The sequence below is a fragment of the Schizophyllum commune genome, assembly GCF_000143185.2.
Source record: "Schizophyllum commune H4-8 unplaced genomic scaffold SCHCOscaffold_10, whole genome shotgun sequence".
Taxonomy (NCBI): domain Eukaryota; kingdom Fungi; phylum Basidiomycota; class Agaricomycetes; order Agaricales; family Schizophyllaceae; genus Schizophyllum; species Schizophyllum commune.
In genome coordinates, this window is record NW_026089547.1 from 103,074 (window position 1) to 125,583 (window position 22,510).

Here is a 22,510-nt window from a genome sequence, read left to right on the forward strand (position 1 = left end):
CGGCGTTGAAAATGAAGCTAGAAAATGCGAAGTTATCAGCCTATTCGACCTTTAGTAGATGATCAGTATACACACAGGCCCTGAGATAAAACTTCCGGCGACGCCGGGTCGCCCATCAGGACGGGAGGCAAAGGAACTGGAACAGCAAGACGCGCGTCACGCTTCGGAGGTTTAAGACCACCACTCTCGAGCTCCGTCCTTTTCGCGCCGGCGCCGATTATGTGCACAGGTCTTCATTGCTTCGCCGATTGCTTCATGAGTCATCTGTTCGCGTTCGGGATAGCCATCATGAACGGCTGGTCCGTACTGTACCTGGCCTATTCCGCACAGAGACGGACCCCAAGAGATATCACTTGGGCTACGAGAAGAGAACGACCTGCATGTATGACGAATAGCAATATCGCTTCGATGTCTTGAGGCGGCGCTTCCATACGGCGAGAGTTCGCAATCATGGCTCGAATCGACTCGTTCGGAGGATCTCAGGCCACGTATCCGAAGAACTGTTGTCTTGCATCTGATGCGTGCGACGAGTCTTCCGACATGACGGTCGAGGGCAGGACAGCTCCGCGATGGCCGGGCCGAAACTATCGGGGGAAACGGCAAATGCCGAAAGGTCATGTGATATGTTCAACTTTGACCGCAACGAAGTTCTCGTGGCTCGCAAACAAGACAGCTCGTATACCTCTTCCCAGAGACCGCTCAAAATGAATTCAACTAACAGGGAAGCTGTCGTGCGATCCTCAAGAGGCTATAGTTTGAGAGCGCAATTACAGCATTCGCCAACACCCACAATGTGATACTTCTCGTGAATTCCCGCGTCGCTCTCACGCTTCCGGTCCATGAATAAGGCCCTCAAGTTGTGCTTTATAGAGCCTAAGGTCGATATTCATCAGGCGAGCTTCGTGCTTCCTGAGAAACAAAGGCCAGTGTGTCCAAGTGGAGCGACGGAAGCTCAAGGGTCGCATGGGCTTCCGTGTGCAAATTGAGCATCATCCGCGAGATGAGAGCAACAGAGACGCTGCTCAAGGTAGTCAGCTATCAGGGTGTGACACGATCGGACAGAATATACGTACCTATTGACCACCGGCCCAAGGACGCCTCGAAGGTATGGCTGCTTCGTTCTCAGTCCTCGATCTGAGTTCGACCCGGTGAAGCAAAAATGCGGCTCGCACCTCGGCTATCTGAGTAAGGTAAGCGTCTCATAGCTTTGACCATAAGTGAGCCTGACGCACATAATATGTGGCAACATCGGCAGCGTTCAGTACGACCATGATTCTGATACGCCAGCTCAATTGTTGCCGATCGCCGGAGAGTGTGACCATGACGCGTACCCAAAGTAAAGCGCGGCTGATATCTCCTTGTTAGTTGTCGCAAGATAAGCCGGACGTTGGGACGAACCATCCCGAACCAAAAGGTGGCTGAGAGGCATATCCGGACGTCGCACCGCATCGAAGGTCTTGTACGCCGTCAATGCGAAGATGACGAGGTCAAAGACCATTGACACAATCCATGCCGAGGAAAGCGCTACACCTACGTCAACACCAAGCAGAAGACTATAATGAGAGTGCCCACGTCGAGCGCTAGCGATGCATCAGTCGAAAGTCGCGTTGCATAGAGTCAGGCCATACCTATACGCAGACACGTAGATCAGGCAGCTTCCGCTAGCTACGAGATCTAACCCTGTGCCGCTGCCTTCCTGCGCCTTCATCCTCGCCATCAGATACTGGGAATCCTGTCTTGATTGAAAGTCTTTCGGGCGGGAGACGCGCATGACTCACGCCGGTGAGGATGGCGCCGAGACCCAGGTAGGCTATCAAGCCCCAGAGGATAAGCTTGCTCTTCGCGTAGATAGCATACACGCGCTGCGTCATGAGAGCTATAGCGGTCAGTAGATTAGCAATTGTTGCGGGGCTGTTAAAGTGTACGAGCGCACCAGAAACAGCAATCTGTATGGCAGGGGTGCACAGCAGATGGAAGTAATTCACTGCGCGACATTGCCTGATCGTAGGCAGTTAGGTGCGCTAGAATGGCGACTCAGCGAGGCTCACGAACAGCTGAGCTTGCGGTTAGAATGGATGACAGGCTGAATACTCAAGACGTACTTTGGTAGGCATAGTCCTAGGATTAAGGACCCACATGTCGATTGAGGCTGTCGCTGTCAGGGCGGCCAGAGTCGAGTATCGAAAGAGGAAGAACATGTACGAGCCGCGTCTCTTCGGATGACACCATAAGTGCTCAATCTCCGTCGCTTAGAGCCGCGTGAGACAGGATCCTATAGGAACAAGTCCACTCACTCAGCGTCATCGCGTAGTCGTATAGCAGAATAGCTTCAGGATGTCAGGACAAACGATCTCGCTTCGCGGCGGTACGCACATATGCTCGCAAGCCCAATGGCGTCGTTGACGAGTCTACGGATCTCGATAAGCCCAGAAGAGTTGTATAACGTTAGAGATGCCGCAAGACTTACAGCCCTTCTGCAAGAAAATAACCCCCGCTTTGGCTTGCCATTTCTACCGGCCAGGAAGGGTACAGGAGCCGGGCTATAAGAACAACAGGCGCAGGTCCGCCCTATCCGCACTTGTCACCTCCGAGCTTCAGACACGCATGCAACTGTCGAACACGCGGTGCTACAGTGCTCGGTCTCATCACGCTAGCACCGGCGAGGTGCTATCATCCGCCCAAGAGTCGCCAGAGCATGATCCCAAACGTCGTACTAGTCCGGGACTGGCCGTCGTTGCACTGATAGCTCCTTCGCCTTGGCGAGCTTTGAAGGGACCGTATTGACGCGGGATAAAAACAAGAGTGGTTTCAGGAGGGGTAGTACGAGCGCGGAGAATGACCACGCATGATGGTCGGAAGCAAGAAGAGAATTACTGAGCGCGTCGGCCGATTTATGGTTGTAGATCTTGGACAAAATTCGTGAGTCCTGACTCACGTTGAGACCCACGATTGCGTGAGGACCGTGACACCGTATCACCCATCTTCACGCACCCCGAGGTTCACGATGGTGACGCTCATCATACGGCAACGGATCAAGGCCGCTTATCTCTGAGCGGGACTTGCCGGTCGGGAACTTGGGGGTGTCCTGTGTAGCCGTGTAGTACAGAGAGCGCCGAAAAAAGCTCACATGTGTATGTATTTGAGATGGAATGCCCCTCTCGTGTCTTTTTCAGCTTGAATACAGCGGAAAGCATGAGTGGATGGTAACAGACAATCGACGCGGCTACGCACGTGCGGCGATAAGATCAGCGGCAAGCCTCGGCACGGAGATAGCGAGACTCACTTGAGTGACGCATGGGTGACACCCTCACGCACATCGCGACCCACGTTTCGTCACGCCGACTCGCGTTGCATGATGCTCACGCACCGAGTGAGTCTGGGGTCATCGTGAGGTGCGTGAGCTTTCACGCAAAAAACGTCCTTTTTCAAGGTTCGTCACGCGAAAACGTAACAAAATCGTGACTCTTCACGCGATTTTGTGCGTGAGGAGGGCACGCCCGTGAATTTTGTCCAAGATCTACAGTGATAGCCGATTCCTGTGGCAAATGCCGCAAGTCAGGTGATTCAAGTTGAACTTCGGATCCAAGGCAACGACTTGTACCTACGAGCCTCTGATGGTCCTCTGGCAAGCATGATAAAGTAGTGCAGCATGAACTACGGCTCAGAGCTATGACGGACAGACCGCCCTAGACATGGGCATTGAGTCCCTGACATCTATTCGCGACAGCGACGACTGCTCCACCCGAATTTGCAGTGGCCGACCTCCTCCGCGGACGATGTCCGCACAGCGAGCCGCTGATCTCCCTCGCTTTCGATCTGAGTCCGATTCCGCAAGGTGCGAGTCGCCGCCCTGCGCAGCTCCTGTTTGATCTGCCAATCCTTTGGAGATAATTGCGCGCGCATGTACGAGCACGGCAGCCAGCGCAGCGGTAGGAGGTATACAGTCCTGAATCAAGTAGCTCGAGGCGTTCTTCATGCCGTAGGAGACTTGCCAAGCGAGGACGAGAGAGCTTAATGAGCGCGCGAGATGTCAGTGACCGAGATTGAAAGATTGAGAAGGCTTACATACGTGTAGACGGCAGCGCTCTCCGCCATCAGGGCAACGAAGGCCTGGTAGACGAGGTCAGCAAAATTCAAATTCGGGTCGCATCCATCAGGGTCTACACTCACGACAATGGATCTGCTGAGGGCGAAGTCCGCTGTCCGTCGATGTAAGCGAGCTATGCGCCAGATTATCATCCCTGCGGGAGCGAGTGTAAGCGACTAGGCAGGGGTAGGCATACTGGGATGCGCACCTGTACAATACAAGTTGGTACTGCGTGTGGCGAGGGCATCAGCGAGTACTCCATTAGTCAAGGAATGGCCGTACCCTATTGTCAGGACCATATGCGCCATTTTCCAAAGGTGAAGGACCCTATGCGTGGCGGGTACTGATGTATCGTACTAGCAGCTACAGGTAAGTCGACTTTACGCCAAGCGAAGAGTGGTCAAACTCACCGCGGCGTACGCATACGCTGTCCCTGCGCCCGACACTGAGGTTGGCGATGAGGTGAATCCTGAGTAGTAGCGGCGCAGCTTACCGCAAAGTCCAAACAAGGAGAGGGCTGGCGCGATGGTGACTCTCTTTCTGTAGTTCCAAACGACCCAAAGTCGCGATATCTGTCGGAAGGCGTTAACGATACCGAACCTCAGGCATAATCGTTGCCAACACTCACTACGAACAGATCTGCGGTTATGATGGTCGCGCTATGGAAGGCGGACCTTGTCACCTCGCTCGAGCCCGTATCCAGGAAGTAAAACCAGTAAGGACGGGTGCCGCCTTGCCAGAATATAAAAGCTTTGAAGGCCCGGATGAGGAGGCAAATCCATTGCTAAATAGGTGCTTCGTAAGCCTCAAAAAACGACGAGGAATGAGATTCACTCACACCTAGGGCCGCGGTGGAGAGAACGACCATGCCTATGATAAGCAGGCGCTGAGCTCGTCGATTCGCCGCTCGCTTGGTACTGGAAGTTGGGTTGCAGGATAGGAGGTAGACCATGGCCACGACGAGCGTGATATAGAGCCCCATCAGGACGGATTGCACGGCCAGTCCCGCGAGCTTCATCTCTGCCGTGAATCGGGAGGGCATCGCTGTCCAGTTGTGCTTCGACGCTGTCGTAGACGAAGAGGCCCCAGAAGCGAAGGTCGAAGAGCACGGGGGGACGACGTGTCTGCAGCGAGTACCAGCGTGTTATAACATAGTCGTAGATACACTCGAGCGGTAGATATTAATGAAGATGTGGGATCCCGCGGCTTCAATACCGAATCAGCCTGCATAGCCCGATGGCAGAATAACAAGCCGACTCACCTGCAGGAGGAGTTGATGTAGGTGGCATTGAGCAGGACCCTGAGCTCTGTGAGAACCATCTCTTCGAACTTCATATGTACGCGTGATACTTTCGGGACTGGACGGCTACCGATATAGTGAGAGCACAAAGAGGTAGACCACGATCGCCGACCAGGGCGAGCTCACAGAGTTGTGGAGTTCGATTCGTGGCGCTTATGGCGAAGAGGCACTGACGAGAACTTGAAAGGGACAAGCTGTTCGACGTCTTTCATGACGTTATCGCCGAAGCGTGTGTAGTGAGCGATGTGTGGTAACGCGGGCTGCATCTTGCGAAGCCTAGTGCAGAGTCGCAATCGAAGCGTTCGAGTCATTAGCATGCAATGAAACCAGGCCAGGGACTAATGGAACGCGAGCGAGACGAAGGCAGTGAATCCGAGCCCGTCGGCACGCACGTCGCGGATAGTGGGAATTGAGGGAAGCTTAGGCCCGGTGACGCGCCTGCTGTAAGTGGAGAACAGGGACCTGGACAATGCACGGAGGAGGCATCCCTCGAACGCTCGTGAGTACATCGTGGTCGAAGGTCAAGTCGCTTCAGAGATTGGCTCGACTCGTTTTGGGTAATTGTGGCGTCGTCGCGGCGAGACTTGAAAGCCAGCTTGCTTGCCACCACCTCTTCCCTGCTACCACAAGCTCTGCTCTCTGATCCGATCCTTGATATGTTCCTGCACCTTCTCGTGAGCTTGTGAGTTGCCTTTATAGATGCTGAGTGCCTCGGCCGCCACGATCGAGCTTCGTTGTGTGATTTGACAAGACACAATTAAAATATGTGGTGCGATTAGGAGGGGTGCTGATCAGACAGCAGTCGTCGACTGTGCTAATCCCTCCCCCACTTCGAACGAGGCCAAGGACGGCGTCAAACTCGTTCGCAGACGACCGGCGCGCTCCGCTCAACCCGCACCATCAGTCTCGAGCGCACGATTCCATGCCAACCCTGCGTTCATTCGCGCTCGCGGACTCCGATGCCCCGCCACCGAGTCGATCTTCACGACCTTACCGAGTACTGCACGTGCGTGCACAAGGACTGCGGCGAGCGCGGACACGGAAGGGATGCAGTCAGTAAAGAAGTAGTTCGAGACGTGACCGGTGGCGTAGGTGATTTGCGAGATAACGACGATCGCCCTGTGGTTAGGATCGAGTGAGATGAGCCGGATACTCGATGGAAATGGAACTCACGTATAGCAAGAAGCGCTCTCGATCATAAGGAGAGCGACGGACTACACGATTCACAGCGTCAGCATATGGTTGGCGGTGGTCTTAGCCGACCAGCGCACCATGATTGACGAGCCAGCTCTAGATCCCGTGGTCTACTTGGCCGTCTCGCGATGCGTACGCCAGATGCGCCAGAAGGTCAGGGCTATGGGCGAGAAATTGGTCAATTGGGTTCGACCAGATCGTCGGGCTTGACGCGGCGCACATGTACAGTAGATGTTGATGCTGAGGGCGAAAGGGCATCAGAATAGAAGAGACGTCTTACATTGAAGACTGCACCTCAGCGTGAAGGAAGTCTGGGCGATGTGCCATTGGGAAAGTGCCGCGACGGAGGAAGGGTTCGATGTGTCGTACTACCAAAGAAGTTTAGTGGCAGACCCGACGTCCAGGGAAATCAGGATACTCACCGCACCAAAAGCGTATGTCGCCCCGATGGAGGACACTAGGAAAATTGAGCCGGCGGGAAGCAAGCGCCTGCGCGCGTGCGTACCGATTGTTCCAATGAGAGAGAGTACAGGGCCTGCGGCGATAATTTTGGAGCGATTCCAAACAGCATGAAGACGAGAAATCTGCGTCGTGCAAGCCGAATGAGCCATCGATCTCATAATCCTCGCAAAGTCATGGCACTTACAACGAATGCGTCCGAGACGATGATCGTCGCCTTGTGGAACGCCTCCCTTGCGACGCTGCTTGGGCCCGTCGAGTCTTCATAGAACACGGATGCCTGTAGTCCGCCACGCCAGATTACAAAGGCCTCAAAGGCGCGTATGACGATGCAGATCCAGTACTAAGAACCGTCAGTATCGCGGGTCGGCGTGGCGAGGGTTCAGTCACTCACCCCAGTGATCATGGCGGAAAGCAATACAAGGCCTGCAAGAAGCGCACGATTCTTCCTCCGCTCCGCCCCCTTGGCGTTAAGGAGGAGATAGCTCATGGCGACGACGAGCGATGCATATAGCCCAAGGAGAACGGACTGGACTGCAAGTCCGGCGAGCTTCATCTGCGCTTGCAATCCTTCGTGCGAGTCAGTGGTCGTCGAGCACGGCAAGCCGACCATTGGAGAAAAAGATCGATCATTGGGGATACTTGCTGGTGAGCGCACTTCTGAAGCGTTAGAAACGGGTTTTATGCAGAAAAGGCGAGGAACGTATCCCAGCAGTTGAAGCTCAGTGTGGATATTCGGAACCACCCTCCGAAATCGTAGCATCCCATTGATCTCGACTGTATGGACACGCATAACTGACCGGCGCTTAGCCGTCGTCGAGACTAGTACACGGCCTAAGATTTTGTTTGTACTTTGTAAGGGCACACATTCGTGGGGCGGGTAGTCACGAGAGGTCAAGAGCGACGCACATAAGCTTCGGATATGAGATTCGTAGGTCAAGTATAGGGCGGGAGACCCGTCTGCCTCATTGCAACAGTTCTTCAGGCCTGATATACACGGCAAGCTCGCGGGATCGCGGTGCTGACTACTCCGCTTCTACTTGTCAGTCTGCGAGGGGCATCTTATGCGTTTGAAGTGATGCCAGAGACAAGCAGGTTCGTATATAGGGAGATGGAGACAAGCGCCAGACGACATGGTGGTGGAGGACAAGCCGCGCGGCGGATCGACCTAGTTCCGGAAGCCACTCGGCAAGTGCCGATGTCCGACTTCGTAACCTTGGTCGACTCTCCTGTGGGCCTGCGCTGACATTCAAGAGAACATATCGCGGATCGCGAAGGTGTATAGAATCCGAACAACGCAGCATGGATCATTACAGAATTATCGCGTACATGCACCCCGAGGTACGCCACCTACGTCTCCAAAACCGACTCGCCACTGGACGAGCACTCGGCCTGATTCTGCACTGAAAGATTGCCATAGATGTCAAGATCCTCACCCCACGCCGCTCTCCTTTCCCTGACTTCAATCTGATTCGGCTCGGTCACTTCACTGCTCCACACGTCCTCAGACGCCTCCTCGTATCGCCTTGTCAGTATTGCGCGCGCGTGGACGAGCACGGCAGCGAGTGCGGCGGACGGTGGTATACAGTCTTGAATGATGTAGCCTGATACGTGGTTCATGCCGTAGGAAACTTGGTAAGCGAGGACAACAGAGCTGAGGGTGGCGTGGCTTCAGCAACGGCACATCTGGAGTTCGAGAAATCCGCGTACGTGTAGAGAGCAGCGCTCTCAGCCATGAGAGTGACGGCAGACTGTTCAATGATGTTAGTACGGCATCGGACATAGGCAGCAATTACAAGGGAGCATGGCCGCTCAACGAAAAAAGCACTCGCCATGATGGATATACCGAAGGAGAACTCCGATGTCCTGCGGTGTGCGCGTCCGATACGCCAGATTATCATTCCTGCTTTTAGTAAGAGAGGCCTAGTTCAAGCGAAGAGCGCTGTCTTACCCGTGCAGTAGATATTTGTACTGTCAATGGTCAGGACATCAGCCAAGAGCGAACAAAGCCAGACAGAAGAGACCTAACCTGATCGTCAAGATATTGTGAATCATCTTCCAAATGTGAAGGATCTGGAGCGTTTGGGGCCTCTTTTCATCATACTGGAAGGTGATTTTAGTCAGGGACGAGGAGAAGCAAAGGACGGACTCACTTTGGCATAAGCGTATGCCGTTCCCACAGCCGAGACTACGCAGAATGACGAAATTGGACCTAACCAGATGGCGCGCGACTTACCTAGCAGCCCCGCCGAGGAGAGGGAAGGCGCGACAATGACCCTCTTTCTGTATTCATAGACAACCCAGAGTCTCAATATCTATGCGCTTGGATAAGTGGGCCGGAAATACGTACAGTAGTGCGTGGGACTCACCACGAACAGATCAGCGACCACGATGGTCGCACTGTGAAAGGCAGACCTCGTCACCTCGCTCGCTCCTGTATTCGAGTAGTAAAACCACGATGCGTGCGTCCCGCCTTTCCAAAATACGAAAGCCTTGAAGCTGCGGATGACAATACACATCCATTGCTGCATACGGCGGATCAGCGTAACATATGCGACGATCATCCATGAATACTCACCCCAAGGGCTGCCATGGACAGGATACTCATGCCTAGAATAAGCCAGCGTCGAGCATGCTGGTTCGTACGCCGTGCAGTCTGAGGGGTCGGGCGACGAGATAGCAGATAGATCATGGCTACGACGAGGGTGGCAAAGATTCCCATCAACATCGACTGAACGGCCAGTCCCGCGAGCTTCATCTGCGCCGATAAGCCTACGGGCATCGTCTTCTCGTTTCGCACCGAGGTTGGCGACGCTGCCGAGGAGATTGGGGAGGCGCGGATCGAGAACCACAACAGTATGCCAGTTTCGGAGCAAGACCTTGCACGTTATAGCCCAGTCGGGATACACTCAAGCGGTGCAAATTAATGAAGTGTGCGAGACCTGGCGGCGCCAATACCGAATGAGTTTGTATAGCTGGCAGAGATGATAGACCCGACTCACCTGCTCGAGGAGTTCAGGTAGGGGTGGAAGACAGGACACAGACGTCGGTGAGCGTTGCCCCTCCGTGGACCGTATGCAGGGAGATGAACTCGTAATACCGGTCGCTTTGGGTGAGCACCGCTGTAGTGAGCGAGGGACAGGCGGAAATCACGCTCACCGATAAGTCCAGCGCGCGAAGTAGAGCGCGGCCTCTTCATCAGCAGAAAAGCCCTCGATGTCGTTCAAGCTCGTCAGCACTCTCTAGATCTTCAGCGGAGCGGGAGAATACCGTGCTTGAGGAAAAACATAACGTTCGGGAGAGCATCGTATAGCGGGGAGAATCTTTCGCCCATAGCCGTTGAGTACGCGCTGCATAGGTTGTGGAGCACGGTCCATAGAAAGGCGTTGCCTCCGAGCCCGTCGGTGCGCACGTCGGTGACGGTGAGAGCCCCTCAATAATGGTTAGCCGGTCGACGAGCACGTAAAGGTAGGACCATTTACAAGTCAACGAATCCTTCGCTCGACGAAAGCGCGGGCGCGAATCGACGAGAAACCCCTAGCGTCAACCAACCGATGAGAGTTCGTGTCAGAAAGCCAGCTCACCCGGAGTTTGCCGATGGGTAAAACTGTTGCAGCGTATAGCCGCTGAGGAGCGCATCGTGACCCAGGAGAAGAGAGCATTCATTGACGGATGCCATGAATGAGCCAAAAATGCGAGGGCGGGCGAAGAAAGATGAAAAAGCGGAAGCGGCTAATTGACCACCGCAGGGGTCGAACCTGCAATCTCCTGATTACCAAATCGTAGTCAGACGCGTTGCCATTACGCCAGGCGGCCGATGCAAGTCACCTCTGCGCGCACATGCCATGATTGCATGCGCGACAAGCTGATAGCGAAACACGACAGAGGGCGCGGAGTCGAGTTCTGAGATGCCATGACGAAGGGTGGGTGGTAGATGAGCAATGAGACGCAAAGTCGCTTCCCGCGCGATAGAGATACATGAGTTGCCATCTATCAGCTAATGGGTGATCAGGTTTCAGACCGTCGCCGACTTGTTGAGCCTCACCTACAGTCTCACCGGGGATCCATAGGATCCTCGTTCCGCAAGCTTCCTTCCCAGAGCGAGCCCACCCCATCGATGCCCATCCCAGTCGTCCCATACGGGTCCATCCTGCTCGTCGCCACGCCCGCCGTCCACGCCACCGTCGTAAACCGCGTCATCTCGTCGACGGTGCTGAATATACCAACCACCGCCTCTCCATGCAGGTTGAGCATCATGCGCGAGAGGAGCGTGATGGAGAGGCTGCTGACGGCGGTCGCGAGCGTGCCTTTGAGGTAGGGCTGGAGAGGAGGTCAGCATCGTGTGCTCTCGCGTGCGCGGCAAGACTGGATTGGTGGTAGTAAGAGAAGCGAGGGCAGAAGGAGGTACGCACGCCAGCCATCTGCGATGGTTTGGTCAGCGGAAGGATGGCGAGGATGATCAATTCGAGGCGACGCACGTAGTATGTCAACACATTTGCCACATTCGATATCAAGAGGACGCTATGAATCGCCTCAGCGAGAGCAGCATAGAGGAGGGCCGGTCAACGTACCCAAAGTACAGCGCGCCTGGAGCAGTGATGAGCGGAAGGAATATTGGGAGACAAACTCGAAGGCATACCGTCTCGCAGAAGGATTGAAATCAAGGGCGGCGCTCTTGGCTGTCGGACCGCGCGCGCCGTCTTCCCTGCCGTTAGCACGAAGACGATGAGATCGTAGGCGAGCATGGTGAGCCAGATGACGGAGAGACCTTCGAATTGAGACGGTAAAAGAGTATCGAGACCGACTGATGACGGACATACGATAAGCGCTGTGGATGATCAGCTCGAAATTGGCGCGGCATTATTAGCGAAAGAGACGTACTCTGCTTCCGGCGTATACACCAAGCACTTGACGACAGCAGGTTCAGCCGTGGAGGTCTGCCCGAAAAGGGCCCATCCCGCCAACGCCACGCCGACGGCTGCATAGGAAAGCAAGCCCACGAGTATCCGGCGATCGCGGGAAAAGACAGCGTAGACTCGAATGAGCATGAGCACTGAGAACGGTGTGAGCATTGATGCGCCTCGTTGGGATGGGATGCGTGGAGTGGCCGCGAAGAAGACAAAGTCACTTACTGCTCACGATAATCTGCGTCACGACGATGTATATCTCGCGGAAGAGGTTGACGGACTGACATCTGCAGTCGTCGTTGGTGGATGACAAGAAGTGACGAGGAACCCGTCAGCATGCAGGCACGCTCTGAGCACAAACCTACTCACGTCTCCCTCGGCATCGCGCAGAAGTTGAGCACTGTGACGGTGACTCCGCCGAAGAAGCCGAAGTACCTATTGAGGAGAAAGAGGTACGAGCCGCGGGTCTTGGGACGACACCAAATGCGAGTGATCTCGGGCACTGAGGTGCGAAGGTCAGCAACGACGCTCATTGGTGGAATGAGGAGACGAGGTGGTAGGCATCGGACAAGAGACGACGAAGGGAAAGCAGTGAGCGGGAAAATGCACGCGTGAGAAGGCAGAGGTGGCTCAGCAAAAGAAAGACACGCACCAAATGTGATAGCGTGGTCGTAAAAGAGGACTGTGACGCCGAGTAGGTGGCAAACATCGGCCAGAAAGCTGAAATAGGTCGCATAGCGATCAGACAGTGCTGAACCTTGCTGTAGATCACTTACTTACGCAGAGTCTGCGATTAAGCGCTCGTCATGCATGTGACCCTGCTCGAGGTTCGTCAGGGTGTCGTCGGGCGATGGACACCCTGCGAAAAGGACGTCGGGGAAGAGGACAAGTCGTGTCCGCCGTCGAACCACCTGCGCCCGCCGTGGGCATCAGAGTCCTCGACGATGGCTCCGCATATTTGCGCGGCTCATCAGGAGAAGCAGGTGTTGACAAGGATCTGCCTTCAGACGGCGTAACGGGGAACAAGCGGAGGACTGATGTGATGGGGCGGCGCGTGGGACGATCATACATCCACGCGAGGGGATGGGCCGGAAGCGGGTTGCGCCTTGACTCTCACTGTCACGGTCCAGTTAGTTGCACAACGACAGGCGGCCCAGCAAGGTATCTAGTAAGTAGCTGTCATGATACTCCACTGTAGGGCGAGCCCAATCGTGCAAGATCCAAATCCGTTTATTGCTCGATATAAGTAAGGTCCTCGTGTCCGTCGGCGAGGATTGTCTTCCGTGATCGTTGACTCCAATGAATATATTGCCCCTCCGATGCGTGCGGTTCTCAAGATCACCATCTACTGCTCAAAGGACATTTCGCCATGCAAAGCTCTTATCGCGTACAACTGTTGATAGCTACGGCGGCATCTCTCCGAAGGCTGACCTTCACATTCGGTGGAAAGCGGTGTGTTTCCCTTCCTTTCGTGCTAATCCCCGTGCTGACCGCCAATTTCTGAATTCCTTATCTGATTCTCCAGCTCCCTGACACTGTGCCCGCATCGCCACTCCTACGACAGCTGCCTTCATGATGGATAGGAGCGTCTCCGTGGCGTGTTACTCGCTGGAAGAGGTGTTCATCCCTCGCCTATAAAGCCTCGCGCGGAATCGCTGACCCTGCAATGCATGAACCAACCGCAATGCCGACGCGTGAAGATGTTGGTATGTATTCTGAGATATGGCCCGACGGTAGAAAGCCCCTCATGAAGCTCGCGGGGCTCGCCGTACAATCAGTTCTCTACGGAATCTTCATCGCTATGGCCTTTGCGATGTTGTACTTGCTATGCCGTCGCCCACAACCGCGGCAGAGTGCGCACGACCGCCCTGTCAACTCATGGCTTATATCTGGCCTGGCGATCCTCACCGTCACCGCCATAACCGTAAGTAAATGGATATCCCTTTCCTGTCTATCCACTAGCCGACCATAACTCTACAGCACTGGATAGCTATCGTTGTCAGAGCCTTCGAGGCATTTGTGTTCTGGCGCGGTGGCCATATGGCCTTGGCGTATTACGCAGGATCGACAAGGTCTGGCATGGTCAAGTTCGCTTTCCATGGCGCGACGAGCGTCATTGCGGATATATTTGTAGTCAGTTTCTCTCCTCTCGCATCCTCGAGTCCCTATACTTACCCGAACATGCAGATCGCTCGACTTTATATCATCTGGAACTACCGCAAGTCAGTAGTCATCGCGCCGCTCTTGTTCCTCCTTGGCTTCGCCAGTGAGTCGTCGTCGACTACGGCTAAGCACCTAAGTCACGACGCGACGCATATGCAGCCTCCTGTATCGGCTGTACATACGCATATGGCGTGGTTCGTACACTAACATTGGAGGGAAGTGCGAAACTTACTGATCACACGGGCACAGTATGACAAATCGAAGCCAGAGACGCTCATAGCGCTGCACCGATGGAGACTGTCGTTCTCGGTCTGCACCATCTGGTCAGTCAAAGCTCGCTTATCGAAACGCTTCTCGTTGTCTGATATCAATGTCTAGTACCACTGTCTACTGCACCAGTGAGTAAGCGACTGCTTGCGCCGTGCTCTTCCGAACTGATGTAATCTCGCTTGCAGCCATGATTGTCTGGTATATCTGGCGGCTTCGCTATCAGAACCCGGAGCGTACGGTAAACAGAACCATAAAGGTTCGTACAAACTTTTCGCATGGGAACACGTACGGATCAGCTAATGCCATGCCCTCACCATGCGCTCGTCCCCCCTCTTTTATCCTCACGCTTCGTACTTGCATTCAATGTTCTCAGTCAGTCATCGTCATCATCATCGAGAGCGCCGCACTCTACACGTTGGTCCCTCTCCCACTCGATTCTCCATCTATCTCACAAATTGTTGCATCTTTAGCTCAGTCGTGATCCTATCCCGTATCACCTACGAAGTCGGCCACATATCGAAACACTTCTTCGTCGACTGCACTCCACCGGTCGCCGCTATCACCGCTGTACTCGTGCATGCGCGTGCAGTCTTGCTGAAGGTTCGCCAAGGCGGTTAGAGAGCCGACGAGGGACTTCTCGAGCTCGGTCGCGCTGGGGCGCGATGCTTCGGATGGCCGTGTTGTAGGTGCTTCGATTGTGCTAGATGCGTCCTATGTCGATGTCATTCGACCACCTCCCACTCCACGAAACCCCCTTGATAAGCTACTTGACGAGAATAACTATGAGAATATTTATGACCAGGAGCCCCTTCCCAACTGATCGTCGTCTAGTAAGTACTCTGCCGTAGAGGACAGTCCAACTATCTGTGGCCAGCTGTCCGTATGCGCGGTGTTCATCGATGTCAGGTGAACTTCTCCGTAGCCCGAGCGCATGTACGTCTCCTCGTGGAGGTGCAGCATCATGCGCGACGCCAAGGCGGCGGAGATGCTATACCACGACACCAAGGTACCAACATAAGAACCGCCCGCAACGGAAGATATATGGATCTCGTACCTGACGCCGATGTTGACTGTGGATGCCGCAAAGTAAGGCTAGGAGACGATGTTATATTCAACGACGTGGATGGAAGAGTTGCCGCATACCCCGACTTTCTGCCAGAGCAATGGTTCAGCGGACAGTAACACGCGGTGAGCCTCAACTCACATAGAAGAACAGTACATTCGCGAAGTTGAGCATAGATGCGGTTCTTTGCAGCGGTCAGAATGCGAGGTAGGGCAACGTGACAGTTTGCGATAGCCACTGCTCACCCAAAGTATAAGGCACCTGTATTTCAAGTTCGACAATCAGTCAGTCCACTGCACCAGGATCAGAAAGCCAACTTCGCTTACCGTCTCGTAGCAAGAGATGGGTGAGCGGCATACAAGGCTTGCGAAGCGCGTTGACGGTCTTGCATATTGTCAACGAAAAAATGATGAGGTCGTACACCATCACAATTATCCAGATGACAGCGATCCCTGTGAGTGTCAACGGGTCAACAGCGCTCATGGGACGAGGTCACTACCCACGTCGCGCTCTATAGGTGCATCAGAGACTGCTTCATTGCCAAGGCAGGCATGAGAACATACATTATCTTTGGTACCGGCAACGGACAGGGAGGTATCTCGTCGATCCAGTGCGCGCCTGCTTCGTTGGCTACGATGACCGAGCCATGCGCGATCCACTGCTGACTGCGTGAAGTACACTCTTGAGAGAGAACCGCGGCCTTACCAAGGAATACCCCAGGCCAGCGGCGACGTAGACGACTAATACCCATAGTATACGCCGGTCGCGTCCGAATATGGCGTACACGCGGAGCGACATTAGCACTATAGTGTGAGGAGTCGTGAGATAAGTCGCGGTACGCTGGCATGCAGCACTCACCACTGACTACAATCACGATTACCGTCATGGCGAGGTACTCAAAGAGCCAGGCATGCACACATCTAGCAGGGATACGAGATCAAGATTCAGCGCAGTGGCTCTGGGAAGTTTGCTACTACTCACGCCTATCACGACATATGAGTGCGTTACAGCGTCAGGTGGGCAGTGCGCACCTCGTAGGGGGCTTCCCATAGTTCAAGCGGCACAAGCGTCAAGTCCAGCATGAGAGAGATATAGCGGAAGAGGAAGAAGACGTATGAGGCCCGGTGTTTGGGACGCCGCCACACATACTCGATCTCAGAAGCTGTGCGGTGGAAGTAGGGCTTAGCACAAAAGGACACCGCGCCAGCGGGAAACACCTACGCAGGGTGTCTATGTGGTCGTGGACGAGGATCGCTGATGGGTTGTTTTAGATAGTAAGCCGCGCAGTTCAAGGGCAGGACTCACACGCAGCTATTATGTGCACGGCGCCATGGACAAAGCTACGAGGAGAGCCGGTGAGCTTGAGTAAGAGATCATCGAGAAGCTTGAGCCACGGACCGTGCCTGACCGAAGACGTTGAGTGCGACTGAGTCGGCCATGGAAGAGGCTGGTATGCGCGTTAATGACAACCTAAACGCGCTCGGCTGGCTTCAAGATCCAGTTCCCCCGCCTATCGCGGACATATATACGCATTTCGTCTTCGATTCTGAACGCCCGAGGTTCGCCATCTGAGGCGGTTCACCTTCTTGCGATGGTGAGAGGTCGAACATGATCTGAAGCTCGGGCGAAGGGACTCGACTTCCGACCAGAGATGATATTAACGGGAGAAGAGGAAGCCGCAAGAGCGCATGTTCCGGTTTTCAGCTTGAGCGCGAGAGCCGGTGCAGATGCGGGGTCGATGTGATAGGGAAACGACATCGTATAAGAGGCATCATACTATTACCAAGGACGTGATGCGTAGCGCGTACTCGAAGTAGGTATTGGGCAGTCGCGGATGATCTCGAAGATGAGAACGGGGATGATGATATACTTCGAGGCTCGACCAATCTGTCTCGATGATCATGTCGAGGTCGATATCGCGAAGTCCGCATTGAGGGCTCTATGATCCGGGATGGACAGAAGGTGCTGAGGCGGCAGGAATCAAGAAGTGATATTCTCGATGCGTCGGTCGACGACTCGTGGCGTGATGAGAGAGCAAAGATCAGCGACAGCATGTTGCGGGCGGGGAACACGGCGACGCCGAAGGTCGCAGTGAGGCTCGCATGCTGCGCGGCGCCGTTCGACAATCGTTGAGAAGATTGGCGGTCATGTCTATGCCTCGGTCGGACCGCTAATCCGGACGACGGCGGCGGCGAGGCGGTTGAGGAACGGCGAGGCAGTCGAGAATCGTCGCTGCCTTTCTGGCGAGCGGCATGCGAGGGGCAGGACGGCCAGATGCGCCAGCGTCGAAGTGCGCGGTGTTGAGGGCATGCGCGAGGGTCTCAGGCCAGGTCCTAGGCCACATCTCGACAACGGCTTGCATCCCCCGGAGGGTCGGAAGGCATCGATACGGCGCGCGCACGGCGAGCTTTCCGTTAATCCTTGAGGTGTGCGCTGGCCGGCTAGCGCGGCACCTCGGGTCCGAGAAGATGGCAAAGACCTCCTCGTTGAAGATAGGACTACCGAGATCGGAGGCGGCGAAGACCTTGATCCTGAGGGGGGTAGAAGAGCGAGGCGTCGAACGCGTCGTTCGCCGAGGTTGGTAGCATGCACATGCGGGAGTTGTTGAGGCTGGGGCAGTACGGTCGAAGGCTTGCAAGCTGCGTCCGTCTTCAACGCGAGCACTCGAGCGATCGCCTCGGACTAGAGGAGACTACGCTCGGGTGAGGATGCTGGCGTCGACAGGATGGTCGATCGTGCTAAGTCGTCGTCGCGCTCGAGTAGCTGGTATGCAAGTCGGGGCCGGGTCGGGCGGGCAGGAGGGAGAGAGCGTCCGGCGCGACGGTTGGCGCATCGTCGATGGGCGGTTCGAAGGTCGCTACTTCCGACTCTCGGTCGGCCTGCTGCGTCGCGCAGGCTTGTGGGGCGAGTGTACGTTCTGGCAAGTTTGACGCTCAGGGTCCCCAAAGTTCGGACACCTCGCGAAGGCCTTCCGGTTGTCTAAAGTGTCGTGGGGGTGTCCATGGCCTCTGCCAATCGCGGGCGGTCGCATGGATGATTGACGGCCTCTCCAGGGGCGCGCTGACCGCTGGCAGGAGATAGTCAGCAAAGATACAGACGATGTCAGAGGCATCACGCACGTTTGTCCATCCATCCCTCGCTCGCTTCCAGCTTCATGGCACCCTCATCATCGTCTCGCAGGACACTCGGCATGACTCCCATTCACGCCTCTCCCCACTTCGCGAGAGGAGCTTCCCAGTCGTTCTCAGTCGTCAGCACATCGTTGCAGAGGCGAATGTGAGATAGATAGGAGTGTTGATTGAGAAAAGAGATGCTGAGGTACAGGGGAGGAGGAAGATCGCGAAGGCGGTGATCGTGGTGAGGGAAGAAGGCAGGCGGCGAGCCGCGGGCCGCCGTGAAGCCCGTTCATCAAGCCGCCATGACTCGCTTTCATCCGCTACGCTTCAGACCCTTCACGACCTGCGGCCATATTACAAGTGTATCTCGACCTGGTTCTACGAATCGAGCGCGTTCCCTGAAATCGATTTTCTCCTTCAACAAGCTTCTGACTTGCTCGAACACTTGTGGGAAGTGTAAACGCGGGAGATGCATCAAGAACAAGAGATGGCTTACCTGCTAGAATCATCCAAGAGATGGCTCGCTGTCGCGCATGAACAGAACGAGGACTGATATCATGTCGCTCATCGACCTTGGAGATCAGGAACGCTCGTACCAACAACTTCTTTTGGTCGACCTGCTCGATAACATAGAGCGAAGGTTACCTTGACCCTTCCATCTCGCCTTGCTGCTCACCAAGTCATCTCGTATATGATCGCGGTATGTGTCTCAGGGTACTCATCGCAAGCCCCCAGCATACGCGGTACGTACATAAGGTGCAGCGCTGCCAGCCTTTCGCAGGTCTCGTCGAACGCCAGCCATGGAGAACCCAACACTCGCAATCTACATCCGTATATGGCATGATCATCTTGTCAATGCCATGCTGTTGGCGCTCTTCTATGGTAAAGCTCTCTCTTGACTGTCAGCTCGGTACTGACCTTGCGCAAGGCATACATTTTGCGCTGTACGTCGCCGCCGTCTCTGCGATTTCGTGAGTCTCCCGTGCACAGTAGAGGAATTTGCGCCTCACCCCATCACGCAGACGACGCAACAACGTCGGTCGCTACTTCGTCGGCGGCATGACTACCCTTCTCTTCGCCACATCCACGGTCTGGTTCACTGTCAACACAAGAGTCGAAGTCTTGAGCGCCCTCGCACCATTTCGAACCAACGCCATTACCGACCTCCTCCGCCACATTGCTGCTCCATTGCTTGTCCTGGCGCGGATCAATGTAAGTGCATGGAAAACATAGCAATGCTCATGTTGATCATCATACGGCAGCACATATCCTCAGACATCATAGTCGTCTGGCGCGCGTGGGTCCTCTGGCCGGACAGCAAAGCTGTTCGACTATCCCTCACTCTGGCTATACTCGGCACTATAGGTAACTCTTCTGATTCAATCGATCGATACGTTCTAACCATGCTGTTCAATAGCGGGGAGCGTCGTCGATTTCGCCTACTCATACTCGAGGTACGGCGTCGCCGCATACTCGTGGAACCTCCCTGACAGAAGCGCCAACTACCTACGCGCCTTCACCTCCATCGTACCCGTACTCCTCACGAACGTACTCGTGACGGCGCTCGTCGGCGTCAAAGTATGGTCCGTGCGCTCTCGGGCTCTTCCACCACCCGACGCCCACTGACACCGTCCAGGACCTACCGGCGTAGCATCAAGCCCGCCCTCGGCCGCGCATCGCAGACGCGCGTGGAGAAGATCATGGTCCTTCTCGTCGAGTCTGGCGGCGTATATAGCTGCATATGGGTACGTGTATCGCTCTCGGGCTCGAGTCGGCCGGTCTGACGCTCCTCCAGCTCGCCTATCTCGTCATAACCCTCGCGGACGTCGCCGGCATCTTCCACTCCAACCTCACGTACATGGGACCGGCAGGCATGCTGGGCACGCTCATGCCGGCAATAGCGGTGCGTTCGGTTGGCTATCTCGTCGTACCAAATCATGGGGTCGACTGACTTTACCCGACAAGGGGGTGTACCCCACGTTAGTGGTGCTACTATCGACCACCCAAAGCTCGCCAACACTATACGTCTCTACCAACTTGGTCTCCGATGTGTCCGGTCCCAACGGTGCTTCGGGCGCGGGCGTTTCTTTGTCTAAGAACGGAATCTCCCTGGCGAGGCAGAATTCCACCTACGAAGTACCTCTGCACAGCACCTCGCTATCAATGAAGTAGCTTCGCCGCGCTTGTAGCGGGGCGATTCCAGTGGACATGAAGTATTCGAGTAAGTGGGGGTGCGAGCGCTGCAATCGTCAGCTAACGACGACTCCACAGATAGAAGTCTGTACCGTACGTAGAGGGGCAATACACCTTTATCGTGCATTATCTCTCAGTATCCCTCATGTGCGTTACGTTTCGAGACCTGGTCCAATTGCATATGCGGCGTCCTTGTGAGTAGTCGATATAAGACCCATTGAGATGCATGACGCTGTCTCGTCGTCTTCAACCGCCTCTTACGCATACCATGACGCTCGCAGCGCTCTCTGCTATGGCCGCAACCTTCGCCTGCGTGGCGTGTGCCATCCGCCGCCGCCACCATCGTGCCCCCCTTCCTCCAGGACCTAAAGGGTGGCCAGTTATCGGCAACTTGCTCGATATTCCCTCCAATTACGAGTGGGACAAGTATATGCAATGGGCGAGAGAACTTCGTGAGCTCTGATCAGTTCACTGTTAGCCGTCAGTACTGAGCGCATGCAGGGACGGATTTACTTCATCTAGATGCGGCTGGTACATCGGTGATTATCTTGGACTCCTACGAAGCGTGCTGTGACTTGCTGGCGCAGCGCGCCCGGTACTACTCCGACCGGTAAGCGTAAGTTTTGCGGTGTCGCTTTGGTCGCCGCCCCCGCATGACATCGCTCTGACGGAAGATAACAGTAGACCCGCATTTCCTATGACAATCGACCTTATGGGTATGGAGTTCAGCTTCGCCCTCATTTCGTACGGTAAAGTGGACCCCGTCCTCAATGAACCGTGGTCCTAACGACCGTGTCCTCGCCATAGGAGAAGGATGGCAAGAAGCTTCATACACTCGTACATGCCAGTCTGGCTCACATATCCGCAGGCGCGCTCGGCAGCGTATCGCCCGCGAATCAATGCACGGGAAAGCCGCCATCCGAGCTCAAGTCCGCGCACACCTTCCTCCGCAACTTGAACATGCTCGACGCTGGCGAAGACGACCTGGAAGCAGAGATGGGAACCCGGAGAAGCCATCTTTTGTCTTCTGCTCTCTCAAGCAGGGCGGCGACGATCAGGCCGTTCGCGACGCGGCGGCTACGATGTACAATTGAGGCACGGACACGGTAAGTTCGCCGCTTCTTCGGTCGTGATACTCCGGGACCTCGGCTTCGAACTGACGCCCGCCTACAGACCGTGGTCACGATTCTCAACTTCGTGCTGGCCGTGCTCGACACCCCATTCATGCAATGTCGCTCGCAGCGCGATCTAGACGCCTTACTAGGCCCTTTGCAAGGAGCGGACGGCGAACTTGGACAACTGCCGGTGTTCGACGATGAAGAGCGGCTCCCTTGCATCACAGCCCTCGTGCGCGAAAACTCTCGCTCCCGACCTGTCCTACCGATGGTGCGCCCCTTGTTCTCAATGTACTTCCATCGCTGACCTCTCATTATAAGTCCATCTCACACGCCTACAACGGCGTGGAGCCTGACATATACAAAGGCTACGCTGTACCCTGCGGCTCGATCGTCAACCCAACGTCTGGTCCGTTTAGGTAATTTCCGCAGCTACTTCCTCCGCTCATGGCCTCGTAGGTCTATGACGCATGACGAGAAGGCCTACCCCGACCCCTATGCCTTCAAGCCCAAGCGTTACCTCGATGCGGACGGCAAGCTGGACCCGAACGTCCGCCCAAGGGACGATCATATGGCAACTATTTTGTCCAAAAACCCTTTTTAGGGGTTTTGTGGGACACTTTGCGTGGACGGTGTATTATCG

At 55.2% G+C, this 22,510-nt stretch overlaps 11 protein-coding genes and 1 non-coding gene across 12 annotated transcripts; 4 read left to right on the plus strand and 8 right to left on the minus strand.

The window, feature by feature from the left end:
• Nucleotides 1-873: 873 nt before the first annotated feature.
• SCHCODRAFT_0112385 (uncharacterized protein) lies at nucleotides 874-2,138 on the minus strand (the record flags this gene model as incomplete). The annotated part of the gene is made up of 8 exons (XM_003028770.2): nucleotides 874-1,018; nucleotides 1,074-1,177; nucleotides 1,233-1,275; nucleotides 1,332-1,553; nucleotides 1,629-1,723; nucleotides 1,779-1,876; nucleotides 1,934-1,946; nucleotides 2,103-2,138. 8 exons carry the CDS (start codon nucleotides 2,136-2,138, stop codon nucleotides 874-876), a joined length of 756 nt encoding a protein of 251 aa, XP_003028816.1.
• A 1,529-nt stretch (nucleotides 2,139-3,667) lies between these two features.
• On the minus strand, nucleotides 3,668-5,653 carry SCHCODRAFT_02512519 (uncharacterized protein; the record flags this gene model as incomplete). Its single annotated transcript, XM_003028769.2, has 11 exons — nucleotides 3,668-4,010; nucleotides 4,070-4,110; nucleotides 4,171-4,241; nucleotides 4,296-4,315; nucleotides 4,370-4,443; nucleotides 4,498-4,532; nucleotides 4,581-4,659; nucleotides 4,716-4,871; nucleotides 4,926-5,211; nucleotides 5,349-5,453; nucleotides 5,514-5,653. The coding sequence occupies 11 exons, from the start codon at nucleotides 5,651-5,653 to the stop codon at nucleotides 3,668-3,670; spliced, it is 1,350 nt and encodes a 449-aa protein (XP_003028815.1).
• A 386-nt stretch (nucleotides 5,654-6,039) lies between these two features.
• Nucleotides 6,040-6,712, minus strand: SCHCODRAFT_02635830 (uncharacterized protein). The gene is made up of 3 exons (XM_003028768.3): nucleotides 6,659-6,712; nucleotides 6,561-6,601; nucleotides 6,040-6,506 (listed from the first exon to the last, which is right to left on the minus strand). Exons 1-3 carry the CDS (start codon nucleotides 6,659-6,661, stop codon nucleotides 6,275-6,277), a joined length of 276 nt encoding a protein of 91 aa, XP_003028814.1. The 5' UTR covers nucleotides 6,662-6,712; the 3' UTR covers nucleotides 6,040-6,274.
• Nucleotides 6,692-7,596, minus strand: SCHCODRAFT_01192011 (uncharacterized protein; the record flags this gene model as incomplete). Its single annotated transcript, XM_003028767.2, has 7 exons — nucleotides 6,692-6,741; nucleotides 6,802-6,821; nucleotides 6,876-6,949; nucleotides 7,004-7,038; nucleotides 7,087-7,165; nucleotides 7,228-7,383; nucleotides 7,435-7,596. 7 exons carry the CDS (start codon nucleotides 7,594-7,596, stop codon nucleotides 6,692-6,694), a joined length of 576 nt encoding a protein of 191 aa, XP_003028813.1.
• A 506-nt stretch (nucleotides 7,597-8,102) lies between these two features.
• Nucleotides 8,103-12,759, minus strand: SCHCODRAFT_02601797 (uncharacterized protein; the record flags this gene model as incomplete). Its single annotated transcript, XM_003028766.1, has 23 exons — nucleotides 8,103-8,277; nucleotides 8,395-8,694; nucleotides 8,751-8,791; nucleotides 8,837-8,943; nucleotides 8,992-9,011; nucleotides 9,070-9,143; nucleotides 9,194-9,228; nucleotides 9,277-9,355; nucleotides 9,410-9,565; nucleotides 9,619-9,812; nucleotides 10,311-10,472; nucleotides 10,625-10,647; nucleotides 11,098-11,360; nucleotides 11,453-11,461; nucleotides 11,519-11,561; nucleotides 11,612-11,627; nucleotides 11,680-11,808; nucleotides 11,861-11,868; nucleotides 11,922-12,093; nucleotides 12,173-12,234; nucleotides 12,317-12,449; nucleotides 12,600-12,667; nucleotides 12,728-12,759. The coding sequence occupies 23 exons, from the start codon at nucleotides 12,757-12,759 to the stop codon at nucleotides 8,103-8,105; spliced, it is 2,301 nt and encodes a 766-aa protein (XP_003028812.1).
• Nucleotides 10,778-10,856, minus strand: SCHCODRAFT_t211. Its single transcript has one exon. It is a non-coding gene; the product is annotated as a tRNA-Arg (tRNA).
• A 525-nt stretch (nucleotides 12,760-13,284) lies between the features above and the next one.
• On the plus strand, nucleotides 13,285-15,226 carry SCHCODRAFT_02635844 (uncharacterized protein). The gene is made up of 10 exons (XM_003029088.2): nucleotides 13,285-13,399; nucleotides 13,473-13,871; nucleotides 13,928-14,080; nucleotides 14,135-14,213; nucleotides 14,270-14,304; nucleotides 14,360-14,433; nucleotides 14,489-14,508; nucleotides 14,566-14,636; nucleotides 14,754-14,794; nucleotides 14,851-15,226. Exons 2-10 carry the CDS (start codon nucleotides 13,632-13,634, stop codon nucleotides 14,996-14,998), a joined length of 861 nt encoding a protein of 286 aa, XP_003029134.2. The 5' UTR covers nucleotides 13,285-13,399; nucleotides 13,473-13,631; the 3' UTR covers nucleotides 14,999-15,226.
• SCHCODRAFT_01158695 (uncharacterized protein) lies at nucleotides 15,137-16,882 on the minus strand (the record flags this gene model as incomplete). The annotated part of the gene is made up of 13 exons (XM_050341124.1): nucleotides 15,137-15,368; nucleotides 15,435-15,472; nucleotides 15,524-15,532; nucleotides 15,585-15,627; nucleotides 15,689-15,704; nucleotides 15,770-15,921; nucleotides 16,007-16,108; nucleotides 16,159-16,246; nucleotides 16,302-16,363; nucleotides 16,452-16,605; nucleotides 16,665-16,697; nucleotides 16,749-16,783; nucleotides 16,842-16,882. 13 exons carry the CDS (start codon nucleotides 16,880-16,882, stop codon nucleotides 15,173-15,175), a joined length of 969 nt encoding a protein of 322 aa, XP_050198358.1. The 3' UTR covers nucleotides 15,137-15,172.
• Nucleotides 16,883-17,594: 712 nt separating this feature from the next.
• SCHCODRAFT_01174207 (uncharacterized protein) lies at nucleotides 17,595-17,753 on the minus strand (the record flags this gene model as incomplete). The annotated part of the gene is made up of 1 exon (XM_050341172.1): nucleotides 17,595-17,753. The coding sequence occupies one exon, from the start codon at nucleotides 17,751-17,753 to the stop codon at nucleotides 17,595-17,597; it is 159 nt and encodes a 52-aa protein (XP_050198359.1).
• Nucleotides 17,754-18,281: 528 nt separating this feature from the next.
• On the plus strand, nucleotides 18,282-18,723 carry SCHCODRAFT_02670817 (uncharacterized protein; the record flags this gene model as incomplete). The annotated part of the gene is made up of 2 exons (XM_050346623.1): nucleotides 18,282-18,523; nucleotides 18,594-18,723. 2 exons carry the CDS (start codon nucleotides 18,282-18,284, stop codon nucleotides 18,721-18,723), a joined length of 372 nt encoding a protein of 123 aa, XP_050198360.1.
• A 636-nt stretch (nucleotides 18,724-19,359) lies between these two features.
• Nucleotides 19,360-20,731, plus strand: SCHCODRAFT_02512091 (uncharacterized protein; the record flags this gene model as incomplete). The annotated part of the gene is made up of 8 exons (XM_003029086.2): nucleotides 19,360-19,441; nucleotides 19,488-19,530; nucleotides 19,582-19,771; nucleotides 19,822-19,924; nucleotides 19,977-20,142; nucleotides 20,196-20,304; nucleotides 20,355-20,462; nucleotides 20,525-20,731. 8 exons carry the CDS (start codon nucleotides 19,360-19,362, stop codon nucleotides 20,729-20,731), a joined length of 1,008 nt encoding a protein of 335 aa, XP_003029132.1.
• A 289-nt stretch (nucleotides 20,732-21,020) lies between these two features.
• Nucleotides 21,021-22,471, plus strand: SCHCODRAFT_02550531 (uncharacterized protein; the record flags this gene model as incomplete). Its single annotated transcript, XM_003029085.2, has 7 exons — nucleotides 21,021-21,204; nucleotides 21,275-21,362; nucleotides 21,434-21,501; nucleotides 21,560-21,813; nucleotides 21,926-22,138; nucleotides 22,189-22,286; nucleotides 22,327-22,471. The coding sequence occupies 7 exons, from the start codon at nucleotides 21,021-21,023 to the stop codon at nucleotides 22,469-22,471; spliced, it is 1,050 nt and encodes a 349-aa protein (XP_003029131.1).
• Nucleotides 22,472-22,510: the final 39 nt, after the last annotated feature.